General features: G+C 35.0%; 2 protein-coding genes across 4 annotated transcripts; both read left to right on the top strand.

The window, feature by feature from the left end:
• LOC139853675 (uncharacterized) lies at positions 1–2297 on the top strand. The gene is made up of 5 exons (XM_071843048.1): positions 1–134; positions 517–1233; positions 1332–1478; positions 1571–1773; positions 2291–2297. The coding sequence occupies exons 1-5, from the start codon at positions 120–122 to the stop codon at positions 2295–2297; spliced, it is 1089 nt and encodes a 362-aa protein (XP_071699149.1). The 5' UTR covers positions 1–119.
• A 1041-nt stretch (positions 2298–3338) lies between these two features.
• Positions 3339–8242, top strand: LOC139851395 (TMV resistance protein N-like). Of its 3 annotated transcripts, none has more exons than XM_071840427.1 (5): positions 3339–3823; positions 4197–5298; positions 5371–5664; positions 5835–6710; positions 7494–8242. In XM_071840427.1, the coding sequence occupies exons 1-5, from the start codon at positions 3339–3341 to the stop codon at positions 8028–8030; spliced, it is 3294 nt and encodes a 1097-aa protein (XP_071696528.1). In that variant the 3' UTR covers positions 8031–8242. The 3 variants fall into 3 exon arrangements, with proteins under 3 accessions (XP_071696528.1, XP_071696530.1, XP_071696529.1); XM_071840429.1 differs by having other exon boundaries at positions 5835–6630; positions 7494–7680; XM_071840428.1 differs by having other exon boundaries at positions 3676–3767.
• Positions 8243–17304: the final 9062 nt, after the last annotated feature.

The raw sequence follows: 17304 nt of genomic DNA, 5'->3' as shown, positions 1-17304 counted from the left end.
GCACCACCGCCATCAGTACATCTCACCACCATTACCATCACCGCCTCCATTAGCATCACCATCACCACCACGATTGAGAAAAAGGAAGAGAAAAAAAACCGACAAAAAACGTGATCAATATGTCACAAGAACAGGTAAGTGTTTCCTTTCAACTATCTCCGTTCGATTACTCCATTTCTATGTCGAAAATGATATATAATTTTTGTTGCACACCAAGTGTTCGATGAAATGCTTCAACGAGCTTGGTGATGCAAAACTCACTTATAGTGTTGCTAGATTTGTTAAAGTTACAGTATTTGGAAGCTAACATTTTATAAAAACTGGAACACGATTGTTTTAGGGCTTAAAACTAGAATCTGGTATAGGCGCAAGGAAAGTCTTGCGTCCTTGCGTTTTGTCCGTAGTAGCTGGCGCAAGGCACGTCTTGCGTCCTTGCGCCTGTGTTATACACGAGACGCAAGGTGCGACTTGCGTCCTTGCGCCTGTATTTTTCTTCTGAAAAACTGTCTGTTTCAGGGATATGTTGAGGCGAAGTTGACGATGAAGAATATGCTTAATGTTATACCTCAACTAAAGGCATCAATGACTGAGAATCAACAAAAAATTTTTAGGGGAACTTGTTTTGGTCCTTGGCTAGATCTTTCTTACACCGGCAATGATCCGGGCCTTGTACATGCAATGCTCCAAAGAAAGAGTGAGCGACCGATAGGAATAGATGAAAAGTACCCTGCTGATGATGAGGAAATATGGTTTAGTTTCCGTCCGAATTTCAAAATTAGATTTAGTAGGCGGGAATTTTGTCTCATCACGGGGTTTAAGTTTAGTCGTCGCACGGACATGGCACATTACATTCCCAGAAGTTATGATGTAGAAACACCACCGATTAGACGACGTTGTTTCCCAAATCGTAAAGTTAATTCAAACATTACAATTACCGATATCCAAAAGCTTTTATATGATGGTGCTGATTTTGTGGTTAGTGATGATGATGTCGTGCGACTAGCCATTATTTTGATTGTGGAGAGAGCGTTTATGGGTAAGCAAGGGATTCATGTGGTGAGCAAAAAATACCTATGGCTAGTCGAAGACTTTGCTAAATTGAATGACTACCCGTGGGGTAATCGTATTTGGGATGCCACTTACCCCGTAGTTAAAGATGGATTTCAAGCTCGGGAAAGTCAGTTAGAGGTGGGAAAGGGTTATACTTTGGTCGGTTTTATGTGGTCATTTAAGGTAAAAATAAACAAGTTTGGTAGATTTGGTTAATACCTCTACATTTGAATCGTATATTATTTTTTTATGCGTCCTTATTTATTTAACTAATTTTGTAGATTTGGATTCTCGAGGCATATCGACGAACAATTAAAAGTTTTGCCCACAAGACAGACAAAAATGGAGTACCGAGGGCCTTATTTTGGAAACGTTCATCGGCTGAGACTTTTTCAGTCACTGATTACCTGCATCTACTAAACGTTATGGTAAGTGTTGTTTTTAACATAAAAGTTTTGTTGGTGCTGGAAGAATACAGAGTAAGGATTTAGGATAAAATGGGTTCTGTGATGGGCGCAAGATATATCTTGCGTCCTTGCGTGACCAAGGCGCAAGGTTCGTTCTTGCGACCTTGCGCCTGCACCTTACGTCATATCGCCAACGCAAGAGTAGTCTTGCGTCATCAGTAATTAGGCGCAAGGACGCAAGACCAACCTTGCGCTTGGTTACTGATGACGTAACACGCAAGGTTCACGGCTTGCGTGTTTGTTTCCGGGACGCAAGGTTTGTCCTTGGGTCCTTGCGCCTTCAGCTAATGTCTTATGGTCAACACACATTTAGCGGTGTACCGAGATTTGTCTGACTTTACAGGCTTTATTTGAAAGTTTTCTTCAAGGCATTTTGTAAATAGCTGGTTTAGGAATTCTTCCTTGTTCGAAAACGTTTGACGAACTTTGACCAAATCAGATACCTGATACGTGGTTGGAATTGGGGTCGTAAATTCTGGGTTTTCTTCATCTTGCTGACTGTGTAGAGTTGGCATATTCCAGAATACATCTTGTTTTTCTTCATCTTCTTCATCTTCATCTTCCTCGTCACTTGCTTCATCCGATTCACTAGACCCAACAACAGGTATAAACGGGTTCTCTATTTTTTTTATTTTACACACGTTCTCGGCGCCATGGTTGAAGAAGTCAAATTCTTCTGTGTTTGGAGGTGGTATTTCAGCCTGTTTTTCTTCCGAATAGTGTGTTTCGAGGTTTGGTTCGGAATTGTGTATTTCATCCTGTTCTTTTTGCAGATGGTGAGTTTGTTTGTTTGGTTGAGACTCGAGAATCCGGAGGTTTTATTGGAGATGGTGTGTTTGTGGATTTTGTTGGGGCTGGTGTGTTTGTGAATTTTTTCCGGGTTGAAGCATTCTAACTTTGTCGACAACATAAATATCAATAGGCTCGTTTGTGACAGCGTGTTTTAAAAACTCAAAAAAATCTTCATGATCATCAGTAATATCAAAAATATGATTATTATCAATATATCTTAGCGAAACAGGTGCATTAGGTGGCAATTCAATTTTTTTGAGAATTTTCCTTAACAATACTCTTCGATTTATTGATTTTTGTGGAGCAAGTGGTAGTTTTAATCTGGTTCTAAAACAGTCAAGAGGCAGATACATAGGTATGTTGTTAACAAATTCAAAATTACCTCCACAACATACATGAACAACAAATGCTTCATCATTACTACAGCTCATTAAGACACAAATTAGTGAAAAAATAGATAAAAGTTGGTACCTTAACGATGCTCTAATGACTTGATCTTTTTGAAAATGAAGTAAAATAAAATTATTAATCTGGAGTTCTAGCCTCATTAAATAGACAGGTACATAATCTTATCCGTAAAGGTACAAAGAATTCAAAAAAATCTTATCCAGAAATCAGGAAAAATCCATTCTGATAAGGCGCAAGGCGCAAGGACGCAAGCCCTTATCCTTGCGCCTTGCGTTTACACGCAAAGGCGCAAGCCGCAAGGTAGCAAGGTCTAAAGATACTTGCGCCTTGCGCGGGCAAATTCTCAAAAAAAAAAAGGGGGGTTCCAGCTCAGAAAAGACCAAAAAAATGGGTATTTTGGTGATTGACCCTGTACGAATATCCCTTAACGGGCTTGGTTTTGGGCTTGGGCCTTTGCCGGGTAGTATCGATAACTTGTAAATAATATGGTACTTTCAACTGTAACTCTCTCTGTAAGTTGACTTGATACTATACGGATCAATTATTAGTCTCCTCATCTTTTTACACCTACCACCATTTCATTCAGTCAAATTGTTATACAGATCTCATATATGTACATCAATGGCTTCTTCTTCTTCTTCTTCTTCTGGATCACGGAAGTATGATGTGTTTCTTAGTTTCAGAGGAGAAGATACTCGCAAGAATTATGTAGATCATCTCTACAAATCTCTTTCTGATCAACTAATTCACACTTACAAAGACGACCAAACACTTCCTCGGGGTGATTCCATCGGTCCATCCCTGTTGATGGCCATCGAGGAATCGCAAATTGCAGTCGTCGTATTCTCGGAAAACTACGCTGATTCATCATGGTGTTTGGATGAACTTGCACATATCATGAAGTGCAGAGATGAGAGAGGACTGATAGTTATACCCATATTCTATAAGGTGGATCCATCAGATGTGAGGAAGCTGAAAGGCCAATTTGGAACAGGATTTGCCAAACCAAAGCGCGATAAAAGCATCATTAAAGAGGAATTATGGAAAAAAGTAATCGTTGATGCATGTAATATTTCGGGTTGGGAACCCAGTCACATAGCCAACGGGTTATTCTCTTTTTGCTTTCATTATAATTATATATATTTTCTTTCTTACAGAAAGTTACTCGTGTATTGTTCTATTTATCAATTACTCCGTACAGTTATGATATATTCACTTGTTTTGACCCCTTATAATCGATCGATCATTATTAAATTAAATAGTCAAACCATCAAATATTATGTTCTTTTTCAAGCTATTAACTAATTAACGATTAATTATTTATGGGTTAATTGATAATAAGCAAATGATGATCCTAACATTTTTTCTGATATTGATCGAATATTAATTTAATAAAGACACACCAGGCTTGGTTTTTGGGGAAAATTATTACTTGTGAAAGTCAGCATACACTAATCATCCTTAATCTCGAATGTGCAGGCATGAAGCAGCGGGCATCAAATCAATTGTTGATACCATCTCAGAAAGATTGTTTTCCTTAGATGAAGATGTTGATGATGACCTTGTTGGAATGGGGACTCGCTTGCAATCTTTGAAATCACTGCTAGATATTGAATCAGGCGGGGTGCACATGGTTGGGATATGGGGTGTCGGGGGTATTGGCAAGACAACTCTTGCTTATTCTGCTTATGATAAATTCTCTCATCAGTTTCAAGGTCATTGTTTTATTGACCAAATTCGAGAGGAATCAACAAAACATGATGGTTTGAAAAAAGTTCAAGAGAAAATTCTATCAGCTCTTTTGAAAACAAATGTGAATGTACAAAGTGTCGAAGAAGGAAAAAAAATGATAAGGAGGAGGTTACGTCGTAGTAATGTTTTAATTGTTCTTGATGATGTTGATAAAGATGACCAAATAGAGGCGTTGGCTGGATCTCATAAATGGTTTGGGGATGGGAGCCGAATAATAATCACAACTAGAGATGAGCATTTGCTAAAAAGAGAGAATGTAAAGATATCTCATGCCAGTTTATTATCACACGATGAGGCGTTTCAACTGTTTAATAGACATGCAGTGCAGGAGGATAAGCCTCCTATAGAAGACTATGATACGCTTTCACGACGTGCGGTTTCTTATGCAGATGGGCTCCCATTAGCACTTAAAGTTTTAGGTTCTTTTCTACGTGGCAAAGACAAGAAGGAGTGGGAGAGTGCCTTAGAAAAGATGAAAAATATCCCAAATCCTACAATCATGGACAAGCTCAAAATAAGTTATGATGGACTGGAACTTTACGAAAGAGAGTTATTCTTGGATATTGCTTGTTTCCATAGGGGCGATCTTGTAGTATACGTAAAGGAGATGCTTGAAGCTTGCGGGCTTTACCCTGATATAGGGATCAAAGTGCTTATAGAAAAGGCTCTCATAACTATTTCGGAATATGGTAGGTTTGAGATGCATGATCTTGTTCAAGAAATGGGCCACCACATCGTTCGAGGCCAACATCCTAAAAATCTTGAGAAACATAGCAGGGTTTGGAAGAAAGAAGAGATTGTAGAAATGTGTTCCACGGATTCAACAAGGGTAATGATTTAGCTATCTTTAATATCCCTTAAATTATTGCAAATATAACAAGGTTTTGTTCCATTATTACAGGAAAATAATGAGATTGAAGCAATAAAGTTTTTTTGTTTTGATGAAAAAGCATTATTGGGGTTTTTCAAACTTGTTTCCAACATGAAGAAATTAAGGTTGTTAATTGTGAGATCACCTTTGTTTTCCAAATCACTTGAAGATGTTGAAGGGCCTAGTTTTCTTTCAAATGATTTGCAGTATATTTCATGGGAGAATTATTCAGGAAGTTTGTTTCCAGCAGATTTTCAACCAACGAAGCTTGTTGTTTTAGAGTTGGAACATACCTTGCAGAAAGAACTTTGGCAAGGTTACAAGGTAAACTCAAATAAGTTCCATTAAGTAATTTAACAATTAACATATTTAACATACAAGTATAGTAGAAGTTACACCTTGCAAAAAGGAATTTACGCCATAAGTTTAGAGTAAATATATTGATACAGTTACTTAATTAGTATTAGCTTTTAATTTTTACTTGTATGCATCAGCGTCTACCACAACTGAAAAAGCTTACCATCGATGATGCGAAGAAGTTAGTCAGCACGCCAAATTTTGATGGATTTCCATGTCTTGAAAATCTGCAACTCAGTCGTTGTGACAGTTTGGAAGAGATCCATCCATCACTTGGAAACTGTAACAGTCTGGTCAATGTATATGTATCTCAATGTAAGAAGCTTAGAAGTTTTCCAACCATCATCTGTATGAAAAATTTGGAGACTCTTGACATCAGGATTTGTGAAGCGCTTGTTGAGTTCCCAGAGATCCACGCAAGCATGGATAGCTTGAAAAAGTTAGCAATTATTTGGGTTGGGATAGAAGTTCTGCCGGCCTCATCAATCGGACATTACTGTACCAACCTTATTTCGCTAGATTTACGATTTTCTGACACTTTTAAAAGAGTAGAAGGCAACTTTCAAGCCTTGAAACACTTGGAGAAGTCAACGATTGAATTTGCTAGTTGGTATCAGCCTAAGCTTGAGAAGCTGCCAAACAATTTGTTATCGAATTGCAATTTAAAAAGGTTGAATCTCAGTGAATGTAAATTGGAAGATGGAGAGATCCCTTGTGATGTTGGTGAGTTATTCAACTTAACAGTGTTGGATCTAAGTCACAATAACTTTTCAAGATTACCCTTTAGCCTCTGGAAACTTACTCGCCTCAAAGCACTGAAGCTCATTTTTTGTGAGAAGCTTCTAGAATTTCCGGAACTTCCATCCAGTGTGGATTTATTTAGAGGGGACATTTGCAGCTCACTTCAATCCATGGGAGAGTTTTACAAAAACTGTAAGAGCTTATCTCAAGTCAACCTTTCTAATTCGAATAATGTGACTGGTGTTAACGGATTACTACAATGTATGCTCCATGTATGCCCCTCTCTCTCTCTCTTTCTCTCTCTCTCTCACCTCTTTTTTTATACTTGTTTGGCATATGGCATATTTGGATAGTTATTATTATTTTTATTAATGAGGGGTCCAGTTCGCCCATTAATGAAGACTTTCCTCTAAGGAAATCACGGGTCCAACAGGTTATAAGCAAGGGGTAGAATGGGTTGTGTTTAACACGGGTTCAACAATGGCAACAAGCCTAGTGGTAAAGAGGAACCCATCCAACAAGGAGGTTGTAAATAATGATGAAAAATCATATTGGTTGTGTGAGTTTGCCTTTCAAAAGAATATAAGTATCGGACTCGTGCTTAATCAATAAGTATGTAAAACTAACTTTAAAGTTTGAACCTTAATATTTACACGCATAAGTCATTCCCCTACACACATAGTTATAGTACGTATTATATAAAAGCAAGGTGTTTCAGAATTTCAAATGTGTGTTTTCCACCTTAATAACTTAAGGGTGGTTGTAAATCACATATTATATCCATTTTAAACGTGTGCTAAATTAAACTGATGGGAACTGCGTGTTTGGAGAGACATGGAAAGAGTTAAAAAAATTAAGGGGAAATAACTGGGTCACTAGACTTGTCGTGTTTAACCTTGTTAAAACTTGACCCGTTTGGATCCAAACACAACCCTAAGCAAGAAGCCCATTTTGTTGGCTTTGGGTTGTGTATGCACATGCTGTTGAAATTACAGTGTTTATATATATGTACACTACCCGTTCAACAAAAATAATGATTGTGTTGTTTTAATTAGGGGAAAGCTATATATCACCATATGTTTCTCGTTGTTGATGGCCTTGAGATTCCGAAGACGTTTATGCCTCCTCTGGTTAGAGGAAGTACATGTAGATTGCAACTTCCCCAGAATTGGTACAATGACTTTTGTGGATTCTTAATGTGCAATGTCTTAAAAAAGCGGTCCGTAAGGAATCAACGTATTTCTTTGAAGCACGAGCAGATTAATAGGATGGGCATGAATGTAGAACCTGGGTTATGGAAGGAGTGTGATGATGATGATGATAAATATGTTACATGGGTGAGTTATGTTTCCTTTGATTCATTGAGACACACTACTTGGTGGGACTCCACTTCCAACGCAGTTTCATTTTCATTCAGAGTCGATGGATTTGATGTGTGTAGTGGTTTTGGAGTTAAGCTGGTTGCTAGAGAAAATGAGAGTGTTATAACAGAAACATCTACAGATTTCTCTGACTTTTGGGACAAAGACGATTATACGTTCAAATTCAAGATTGTAGATGATACAAAGTCATCTTTGGAGATTAAATATTAAAGCTACTACGTGCTTTTTTAATTGCTAGAAGTACGTAATGTTTTCGGGATGGGAACCCAAGAACGTTGCTATCGGGTTATTCTCTTTCTTTGTTTTCGCTTGCATTGTATTTCCTTTATTTATGCTATTTGTGTTGTAATTGACATGGTCAAGAAACTTGTTTGACTGGTTGAGAGTTTACTTCCCAAATGACTAATCGATGTCTCATGAAAAGTGGTTTTGTGTTCAAGTCATATAGCAACAATACTTTGGCGATAGAATTACTAGTTTGAGATAGGTTTAAATTAGAATATATTAGGATTTTACTTTTTTTTTTTTTTTTTTTAGCGAAATACATAAATATATATAAATAGATCGAAAGATCAAACGGGATACAAATGAACAGATCTGATGATCCGATTGTGGTTTGTGACCATACAAACAACCTAGGTCACAAACATTGTTCGAGTTACTCATGTTTTTAAATCAATCATATATACTTATATATCAGTCTCTGATATATTAACTTGTTTTCACTGCTAGCTATTAACCTTCAATTTCATCATCGTCATCGACTTCATTGAATGTTCATTGACTTAGACATCTCAGGAAATAACTTAAATTATCTTGGAGTAGATACACCTATCAAGTACCTGTTTGCTAAACTTTTACTATTACTGACTAACCATTTTGGTGAGTAGCTAGTTTATCCAACACATAATAAAAAAACACTATGACTCGATCAGCATCCCGACTTAGTTTTAATTAAGCGGAACCATTCCGTTTTGGTTCTTCACATTCTTACACAAATAACTTATGCCGGCTACAAATGCATAATTAGTGTTATAATTATAAGTAGTTATCATTAAATCTTGAGGGATTTTGTTTCAACATAATGGTTATTATAACAATATTTTTGTGACCTTGATCAAATTAATTGTAGAGGTTGGGTTGTAACAGATCTTATATTAGTTTAACAAAGACCAGTTGGTCTTTGTTTGTGCTTATAATCATTACTTCTGATTGTCTGCATACAATAATCATCCTTTTTTCTCAAATGTGTCGACATTAAGTAGCGGACACCATATTAATTGTTGATACGATGTTAGAAATATTGTATTCTACAAGGTTCTAAGGTTTATACTATTCGGGTTACCCGGAAGGCGAGTAATCCAACTCATACTCTAGTGTACACAGCCCATCAGGATCACTACCTTCACTACCTAGCTGTTTCTAACATTTCCCTGGTCATCCCAAGATTTGAACATGGAACCTCTTGCAAAGATGTCAAGGCCCCCAACCACTGAACTACCTTTGTTGAGAAACGAGGTGTTAGGGGTAGTGGGGCAAGATAACTCTTGCTTATTGTACTTGTAAAAAGTTTTGTTACCAGAGATTCAAGGTCATTGCTTTATTGCGCACAAATTTGACAGGAATCAACCAAAACATTATAGTGCCTAATCTATGAATCGTAAGCACTAGTAGCACATATTGATAATAGTTAATCCACTAATGTCGCTAGTTCGAAGCCCAAAAAAATTATGTGTTGTTAAAAGCCTAATCAAAGAAGGGATTTTCCATGAGATGCAGATGTTAACCCTCCAAAGCCAGTGAGTACAACTATAATTAAATAGCCACATCTAAGTCTACCTTCCATTGTTTTGAGGTTGAAGGGAGACCATTACATACATTGCAAATACTTGTTTATATAACGATACATACAAAACTCCACAGTCCACACCACATGCGGTACCAGATTCGAGCTTATGTAAAAAATGTCTTCTTGTACATATAATCCACAAATGCAAAGCCATCAATCTATGTTGTAGTAGTCGTACCTCCAACAAAGAAAATATTCTTTCAAAATATAGATAAGTCAGATAATCAATAATATTCATGTGAAGAACTGCAAAATACCTCCAACTAATCTGTAATAAACAATTACACTACATCAATCAAAACCTTTCTTAATCAAACATTCAATTCATTATAAAAATGAAAACTTGTATATGAATTTGAGGCTCAGATCTGTTTACAAATGAGGCAAGAGGATCAATCCGCCACGGGTGCAATAACAAAGGTTGCAAAATATAAAGAATACTATCACATTTCACCATCCTCTGAAATTGTCCAGCCAAGTTACAGATCAACTCAAAAACTTGCCCCATTAACAGCTTGGAACAGAAAATAGATATATCATCACTGCCTCATATTATTGTTGTCGTATAATATGACGAAATACCCTCACATGCTATAAACTGTGAAAAAAGGCAAATCCAAACACCCTGTGCTGATAATCTTTGAATACTCGGAATCAGACATAATTGAATCAATCAAACGCTGCTGTTGACCACAAAAACAAAATATACGCATAACAAAGTTAACAAACCGAACCATAAACAGAAAACTGCTGGCCTACAAGACAAATGGTTGGCAAGACAATTGACCACAAAAACTATAATTGAAACATGTACCAAAATGAACCAGAACAAACATATACCACAAAAAACTCTCCAACGTTAGGTTAGGTTAGCAACTTTTCCTCAACTCAGCACACAATCCAAAATCACACTTGAATGCATCTTTACGTCAATTAGCTTGCGACTCACCTCTACAATTTCAAACAACGTACCAGACCTAAAAAGCTTACTTTTAACACACAATGCTTAGATCCACAATTGCAATTAGATTGACACGTGAACATTGGACACCACGATAGTCTTAATGTTCTTGCAAGCTTAAAAAAGCAATCATATACAGATGGGTTACAACAGCAAGTGCATTGTCACACCTACAAACTACTAACCCAACATAAGTAAGTTGTGATATTAAACCAGAATGCAAAAAATGATAAACAAAACAACAGTTGTCAAATGATAATTGTACCTTATCAAGCTCAAATTGAGAGTGACAGTTGACAATACCCACAATGGATAAGGCTAAAGATACTTGAATTCTATGATTTAGGGTGCGGATTTGTCATTTATCATTTTTAGTTTGAGCATGATATAAGCATACATGACCAAAAAAGCTAAAACTAATGTACAATTGTATAAATTTACAAGACTTCAATCTAATGATTCAAATACATAAATAAAAGTACAAAATACAGCCTTGAAGATATCGACATTTTGGTTCTTCATGATTTTGAGTTTACAAAATATTTATAATGTCAAATACGGAGTGTATAAAAGGTGCAATTTTTAGACCATTTAATAACTAATGAAGCTCAGATCTGTTAATAATCAAAGCAAAGAGGATATAACCGCCATGGTTGCAGATTGCTCCGACAACCGGAAATTTGTCCCGCCAAGCTACGGTGTATCTCAAACTTTACTGATTTACTATACTAATACTAATATTAATTATTAATTATAAGTATTACGGAGTATTATCATTATCATCGTTATTGTTACATTCAATTCGCAAACTCAAAGGTTATTAGCGAATGAGTGATGATAGGAAATGGAAACATAATAAGCAGCCATTGTTATACCAGAAAAGATCTACGCTTACACAAAGGGTTGTTGATATTGAGGGTAAGTGGAAATTCATCGGCGACGGAGGACCGCAACCGCCCTTAAAAACCACCCCTCCGCTGTCTCATTTCTCGGTTGTACGAGTTTCTACTACTTTGCCCCAAGCCCTAGTTTGTTCATCGGAACGTTTCTTTTGTAGTGGGCATTATTTTACTATTTTAAACCTTGTACCTTCACCATCTGCTCACTAAGAGCAAGGGTGATTTCGTCATTTGGTACTTTTTTGGCCGGTCAAAGTACACCACTCTGTATATTGCAGTAATACGATAAATAGTGGTTGGGACGTGGAGTAGAAACTGTGTTCTCTTTGAGAAAGACGCTGACTGAATTGTGCCAGGAAAATGGGAGATTTGTAAGACATTTTTAAAGCGGTGTCAGAGGGGTTTCGTCAGGCTCGCTGACGCCCTCTGACTCCTCTAACGCAGCGTTAGCACAAACGCCCCCAGGATGTCAGTTGGAATTTTCACGTGGGGTCAGAGATGCGTCAGGGCGACGTGGCGATTGCTGGTTGGTTAGGCTCAAACGACTCTTTTGACCGTTTGAACCTTTTATTTTTTTAATTTTTTTTTCCGAAAATTTATTTATTTTACTTTTATAAATACCTTATTTATCTTGACCAAAATATATTCATCTTCATCCCAAATTTTCTCAAATCCCAAATTCTTTCTTAAACCTAAATCACAAACAATAATATGTCTCACCCGAATCAACGACCACCAACCCCGAACGAATTCGGAAACACCAACCATCGACCACCTTTTACAAACGAATACGTTTCGTACACCGATATGATGAGGTATGGATCGTATTTAGGTTCGGCTTCATCAAACCCGAGTCATCTATAACAAATTCCTATTATATTCCCCAACATCGTGCATTAACACCCGAAGGATAACATCAATTATAGTTCGGGTTCATCAATGAAGAAGTCCGAATACAAATGATCGAGGGACTTCAAAAAGTGTTTCTTGACAAATATGCACACTTGCTCCAACCACTGCCACCGCCAACACAAAACGACGATCAAAACAACAACTCATCTAAAGACGACTAGTTATTTTTTTCGGTTTCGGAATGTATTTTTGTTATTTTTTCAGTTTTTTTTTGTCCGAATGTATTTTTTTAAATTTTATGAATATTAAAATAATTTAGTGTTTTAAATAATATATTAAATATATTTAATAGTAGACCCTACTCGAATTTGACACAAATTGGTGACATTTTGAGTTATTGTGGGTCAAAGAGTAACACTGCCACGTCACATGCAGATTATACTTTTTGGCCAAAAAGTGTACAATTCGCATGTGACGTCACAGGCAGGGTTATATATGGTCTAATGGGGTCTTTTGTCAAAGGTTGTTTAACACCCCGTCAAAATCCATTAACGGCGATGTTAACTCTGGTCCTAGTGCTTGGCTTGACTTCTAAATAATAGCAAAGTTCTACAGCGGAAGCAAATCTAAATACCTGAGAATAAACATGCGAATAAAAGTCAACAAAAATGTTGAGTGAATTATAGGTTTAGTATAACAACTGTATAAAATTAGACCACAAGATTTAATGTTGAGAAACGTCTTGAAAATATTATTACATCTATCCCGTGAGCACTTGGTAACCCAACTTAACTCGGTTTATTTACCCTTTTATGGATCATACACTGAACATGTGTATCTTCTAACGAAGGACTATACATTCCCTTGAAAACTAGCGCGACTAGGAAGGAATGGGGCGGTCAGGCCCGATAGATCTATCAATAGGATTCGCGCCTACGGTACAGAGCCCGTAGCTACAAGTTACCAAGCTAAGGTATATTTTTGTTCAACTCACAAATGAATAATTTACCATTTTTGATTACTTGTGTCTAATATGTAAAACGAAAAACATGTATTCTCATCCCAAAAAGATTTAAAACAGTAGAAAAAGGTGGGACTATAACTCACCTTAGAGTGCAAAGTAGATAGTAATCCAACAAGCACAAGATAAAATGATCACAGATGATCAAAGACTCCAACCAAATTACGAAAGTAAGTAAGTAAAAGTCTAACTTAGGTCAGGTCAATGCATGATAGTCCTAGTGCTTGAAGTGGCTTTGGAATTATGTGACGAAAAGTTTGAATAAGTATTTATTTCCATATATTACAAGTTTAATCAAATTAGATTGATTTAATTAATTTATCATAAGCTTAATGACATGATAGATATATCATAAGTACTTAATTAATAATTAAATATTAATTATATTATTAATATTTTTAATTAATAATGAGTTATTAATTATAGTGTAAGTATATTAATTAATATTAGAATATTAATTATAACATAAGTTTTAATTAAATTTTTGTATCATAATTATTCAAATATATTATTAAATTCTTTAAATATCTAATAATTAAATTAAATTATATCATTAGTATTTAATTAATTTAGGTCATAAGTATTTTATATTTAATTATCATTAACATAAGTTTTATTAATAATAATTAAATTATTAGTTATCATAAGTTTAATTATTGACATAATTAAATTATATAACATAAGCATTAAATTAAAAGATTTATTAAATACAAATCATAAGTTTTAAATGACAAAAATTATTAATTTTTATAACCTATGTATTAGATAATATTAAGAGATATTATTTTATCATTAGTTAATTCAAAAAGTTTTATTCAGAAAATCAATAGTCAAGGTCAACGGTCAATTTCAAAAAGTCAACAGTTAACATTAAAAGTCAAGAAGACTAAAATAGAATCTTTAAAACTTATTTATACTCATTTCAACATCATAATATCATAACATTAGCCTTGCTAGTTAAATGAATTAGAAAAATTATAATTTCAGAAATATTGTAAAAATGACTAAACTGTCCACTTTGAGAATTTTTATAAAAATCAGTGGAACCTCACTTGACAAACGGCCAATTCCCAGTGCTACCTTTTACTACAAGGATACTACACAAAAATTTTCAGGAGCCAATTGTATCTGAGCAGCGCGTGGCAACCGATGCCGTTTTGACATTTCAATGATTTTGTTTCAGCTTTTCAGGAAAAATATAAAAATGATCAAGTGACCTACTTTGACTATTTTAATAAAAATATACAGACCTTAGATTGACGAACGGGCAAAGCCGAGGACCTCTCCTTATCACAAAGTTACAACATGATTTATTTCAGAACCTAATTCTTATTCAAATGACCTCGACGATCGAAAAGCTTTTGACATTTTAAGTTTCTGATTATCAGCATTTCAGAAAAATGTACAAGTGCGCTTAGGTGACCTACTTTGACAATTTTTAAAACGATGCTCGGAACTCGTTTTGACAAAAGAGTAGAACCAAGAGCTTCCCCTTGCTATCAAGATACTACATGATTTATTTGACGATTTTTACAGCGTTTAGATGATCGTGGTGATCGACACGATTTCGACAAAAGTTCATTTTCTTCATCAGCATTCAAATAAGAAAATTTATTTTTATAAACTTTGAAAAATCATAACTAATTCATAAAAATTGCAAACGACATGAATCAAGAGTCCAAACTTATTAATTTTTCGATACGCACGCATTCGTGAACCCAGAAATTTTATTTCAGGTCACACGCATACCGAGGCAACCCGAACAGACCTGATTGAATTCGTATTTATTAATATTTTTATTTCAAAACTTGTTTTAATCGTATCTTACAAACCGTTCATCAAATTTTAACGTTCTTTATATATTTTTGATTTGCAAACACAATCCCGACATGATGGTGATACTCTAAAAGCCCAGAAACATCACGTTTTTCGAGGTCACATCAGCTATAACTATTATTTTATATTTTTAATTTTTATAAACTTCAAAAATTCATATCTTGAGTTCTATACGTCCTGATGTGGTAGCGGAGTGGTATAAAATACTATTAAATTTTACAAGGAAATACTATTAAATACGATACAATTTTACACAAGATATTTATTTATTTAGAGAATGGATATACTTAAACCTTGCTACAACACTTATAGGCAGTGTACCTAATCGTACAGTAGTGTAGTTTTTAGTAAGTCCGGTTCGTTCCACAGGGAAATCTTTAAACAAAGCTTAATGCTATATTAGTTTACTTTTATAAAAATACAAATATATATATATAAGTAATATTATTATTATAAAGGGGGGTTTTTACCGTTTAATGACCGGTTTGTCGATTTTAAAACTTTAGTCGCAGTTAAAACCAAATGTAAAATATTAAAAATAAATACAAGACTTAAATTAAAGCGTAAAGTAAATAACGATAATGAAATTGCGAATAATAAAAGTGCGATAAAATAAACTTGCGATAATTAAAGAGTACGATAATTAAAAGTGCAATTAAATAAAATAACAATAAAAATGCGATAATTAGAAGTGCAATTAAATATAAAATAAAAGAAATTAAATATGAAATAAAAGAATTATGCTTATTTAAACTTCCGTAATCATGATGTTTGACGTGTTGATTTTAGTTTTATGCCATGGGTTAATTGTCCTTTGTCCTGGATTATTTAATATGTCCGTCTGGTTTTTGTCCATAACAGTCCATCAGTCATAAATATAAAGTGCGAGTGTCCTCGTCAAATTATCCTTATACCCGAAGTTAAATATTCCAACTAATTGGGGACTTAAACTGTAACAAGATTTTAATACTTTGTTTAATAATTACACCAGGATGTCGACTGAGTGTAATCCAAGGTTTTAATATTTTGTTATCAATTATACCAAGTGTCCTTGTACATAATTTCACCCCTGTTTTAATTATTCTAGTGGCTATTAATCCATTCCCGTGTCCGGTTAAATGAACGATTATTCGTACATATAAATACCCCGCCCATCGTGTCCGATTGAGTGTATATGGTAAATTATAGGGACGCCCAATTGTAAATCTTTATATTAACATTAACAAACTATCATTTAGTTAAACAAATATAAAGCCCATTAATAGCCATAGTCTAATTTCCACAAGTGTCGTTCTTTTGTCCAAACCCCAATTATGGTACAAAGCCCAATTACCCAATTTTAGCAATTAGCCCAACATCATGATTACTTCGGATTAAATAAGCATAATAATAACTTAGCTACGAGACATTAATGTAAAAAGGTTGAACATAACTTACAATGATTAAAAATAGCGTAGCGTTACACGGACAGAATTTCGACTTACACCCTTACAATATTCGCTAACATACCCTTATTATTAGAATTATAATTAAAATTAAAATTAAAATATAAATTATAAATATATATTTTACGTATATATGGAGAGAAGAGAAAGATAGATGGATATTTTTGGTGCACCAAAGCTCGATTTTTATAGGCATGTGGGCTGGAACTGGGGCTCATGCGATCGCATGGATTTATGCCTTCCAGGCCATGCGATCGCATGGCCAGCTGGGGAGGCTCATTTTTGGTTGTTTTCTTCTGCCGACGGTTTTATAAATAATATAATATATTAAATAATTATAAGAATTATTTAAATATTATATTATATTTATGTGCATAGTTGACTTGTAATTTTTAGTCCGTTGCGTCGAGCGTTGAGTGTTGACTCTGGTCCCGGTTCCGGATTTTCGAACGTCCTTGCGTATAATTTAATATCTTGTACTTTGCGTTTTGAATCTTGTACTCTTGTAATTTCGAGACGTTTCTTATCAATAATTGGAACCTCTTTGATTGTATTTTGTACTTTTGAGCTTTTTGGTCGTTTGCGTCTTCAATTCGTCGAATCTGTCTTTTGTCTTCACCT

The sequence above is a fragment of the Rutidosis leptorrhynchoides genome, chromosome 6 (assembly GCF_046630445.1).
Source record: "Rutidosis leptorrhynchoides isolate AG116_Rl617_1_P2 chromosome 6, CSIRO_AGI_Rlap_v1, whole genome shotgun sequence".
NCBI classification, from domain to species: Eukaryota; Viridiplantae; Streptophyta; class Magnoliopsida; order Asterales; family Asteraceae; genus Rutidosis; species Rutidosis leptorrhynchoides.
Note: the sequence above shows the minus strand (reverse complement) of the source record. Positions and strands in the feature narration are given on the sequence as shown.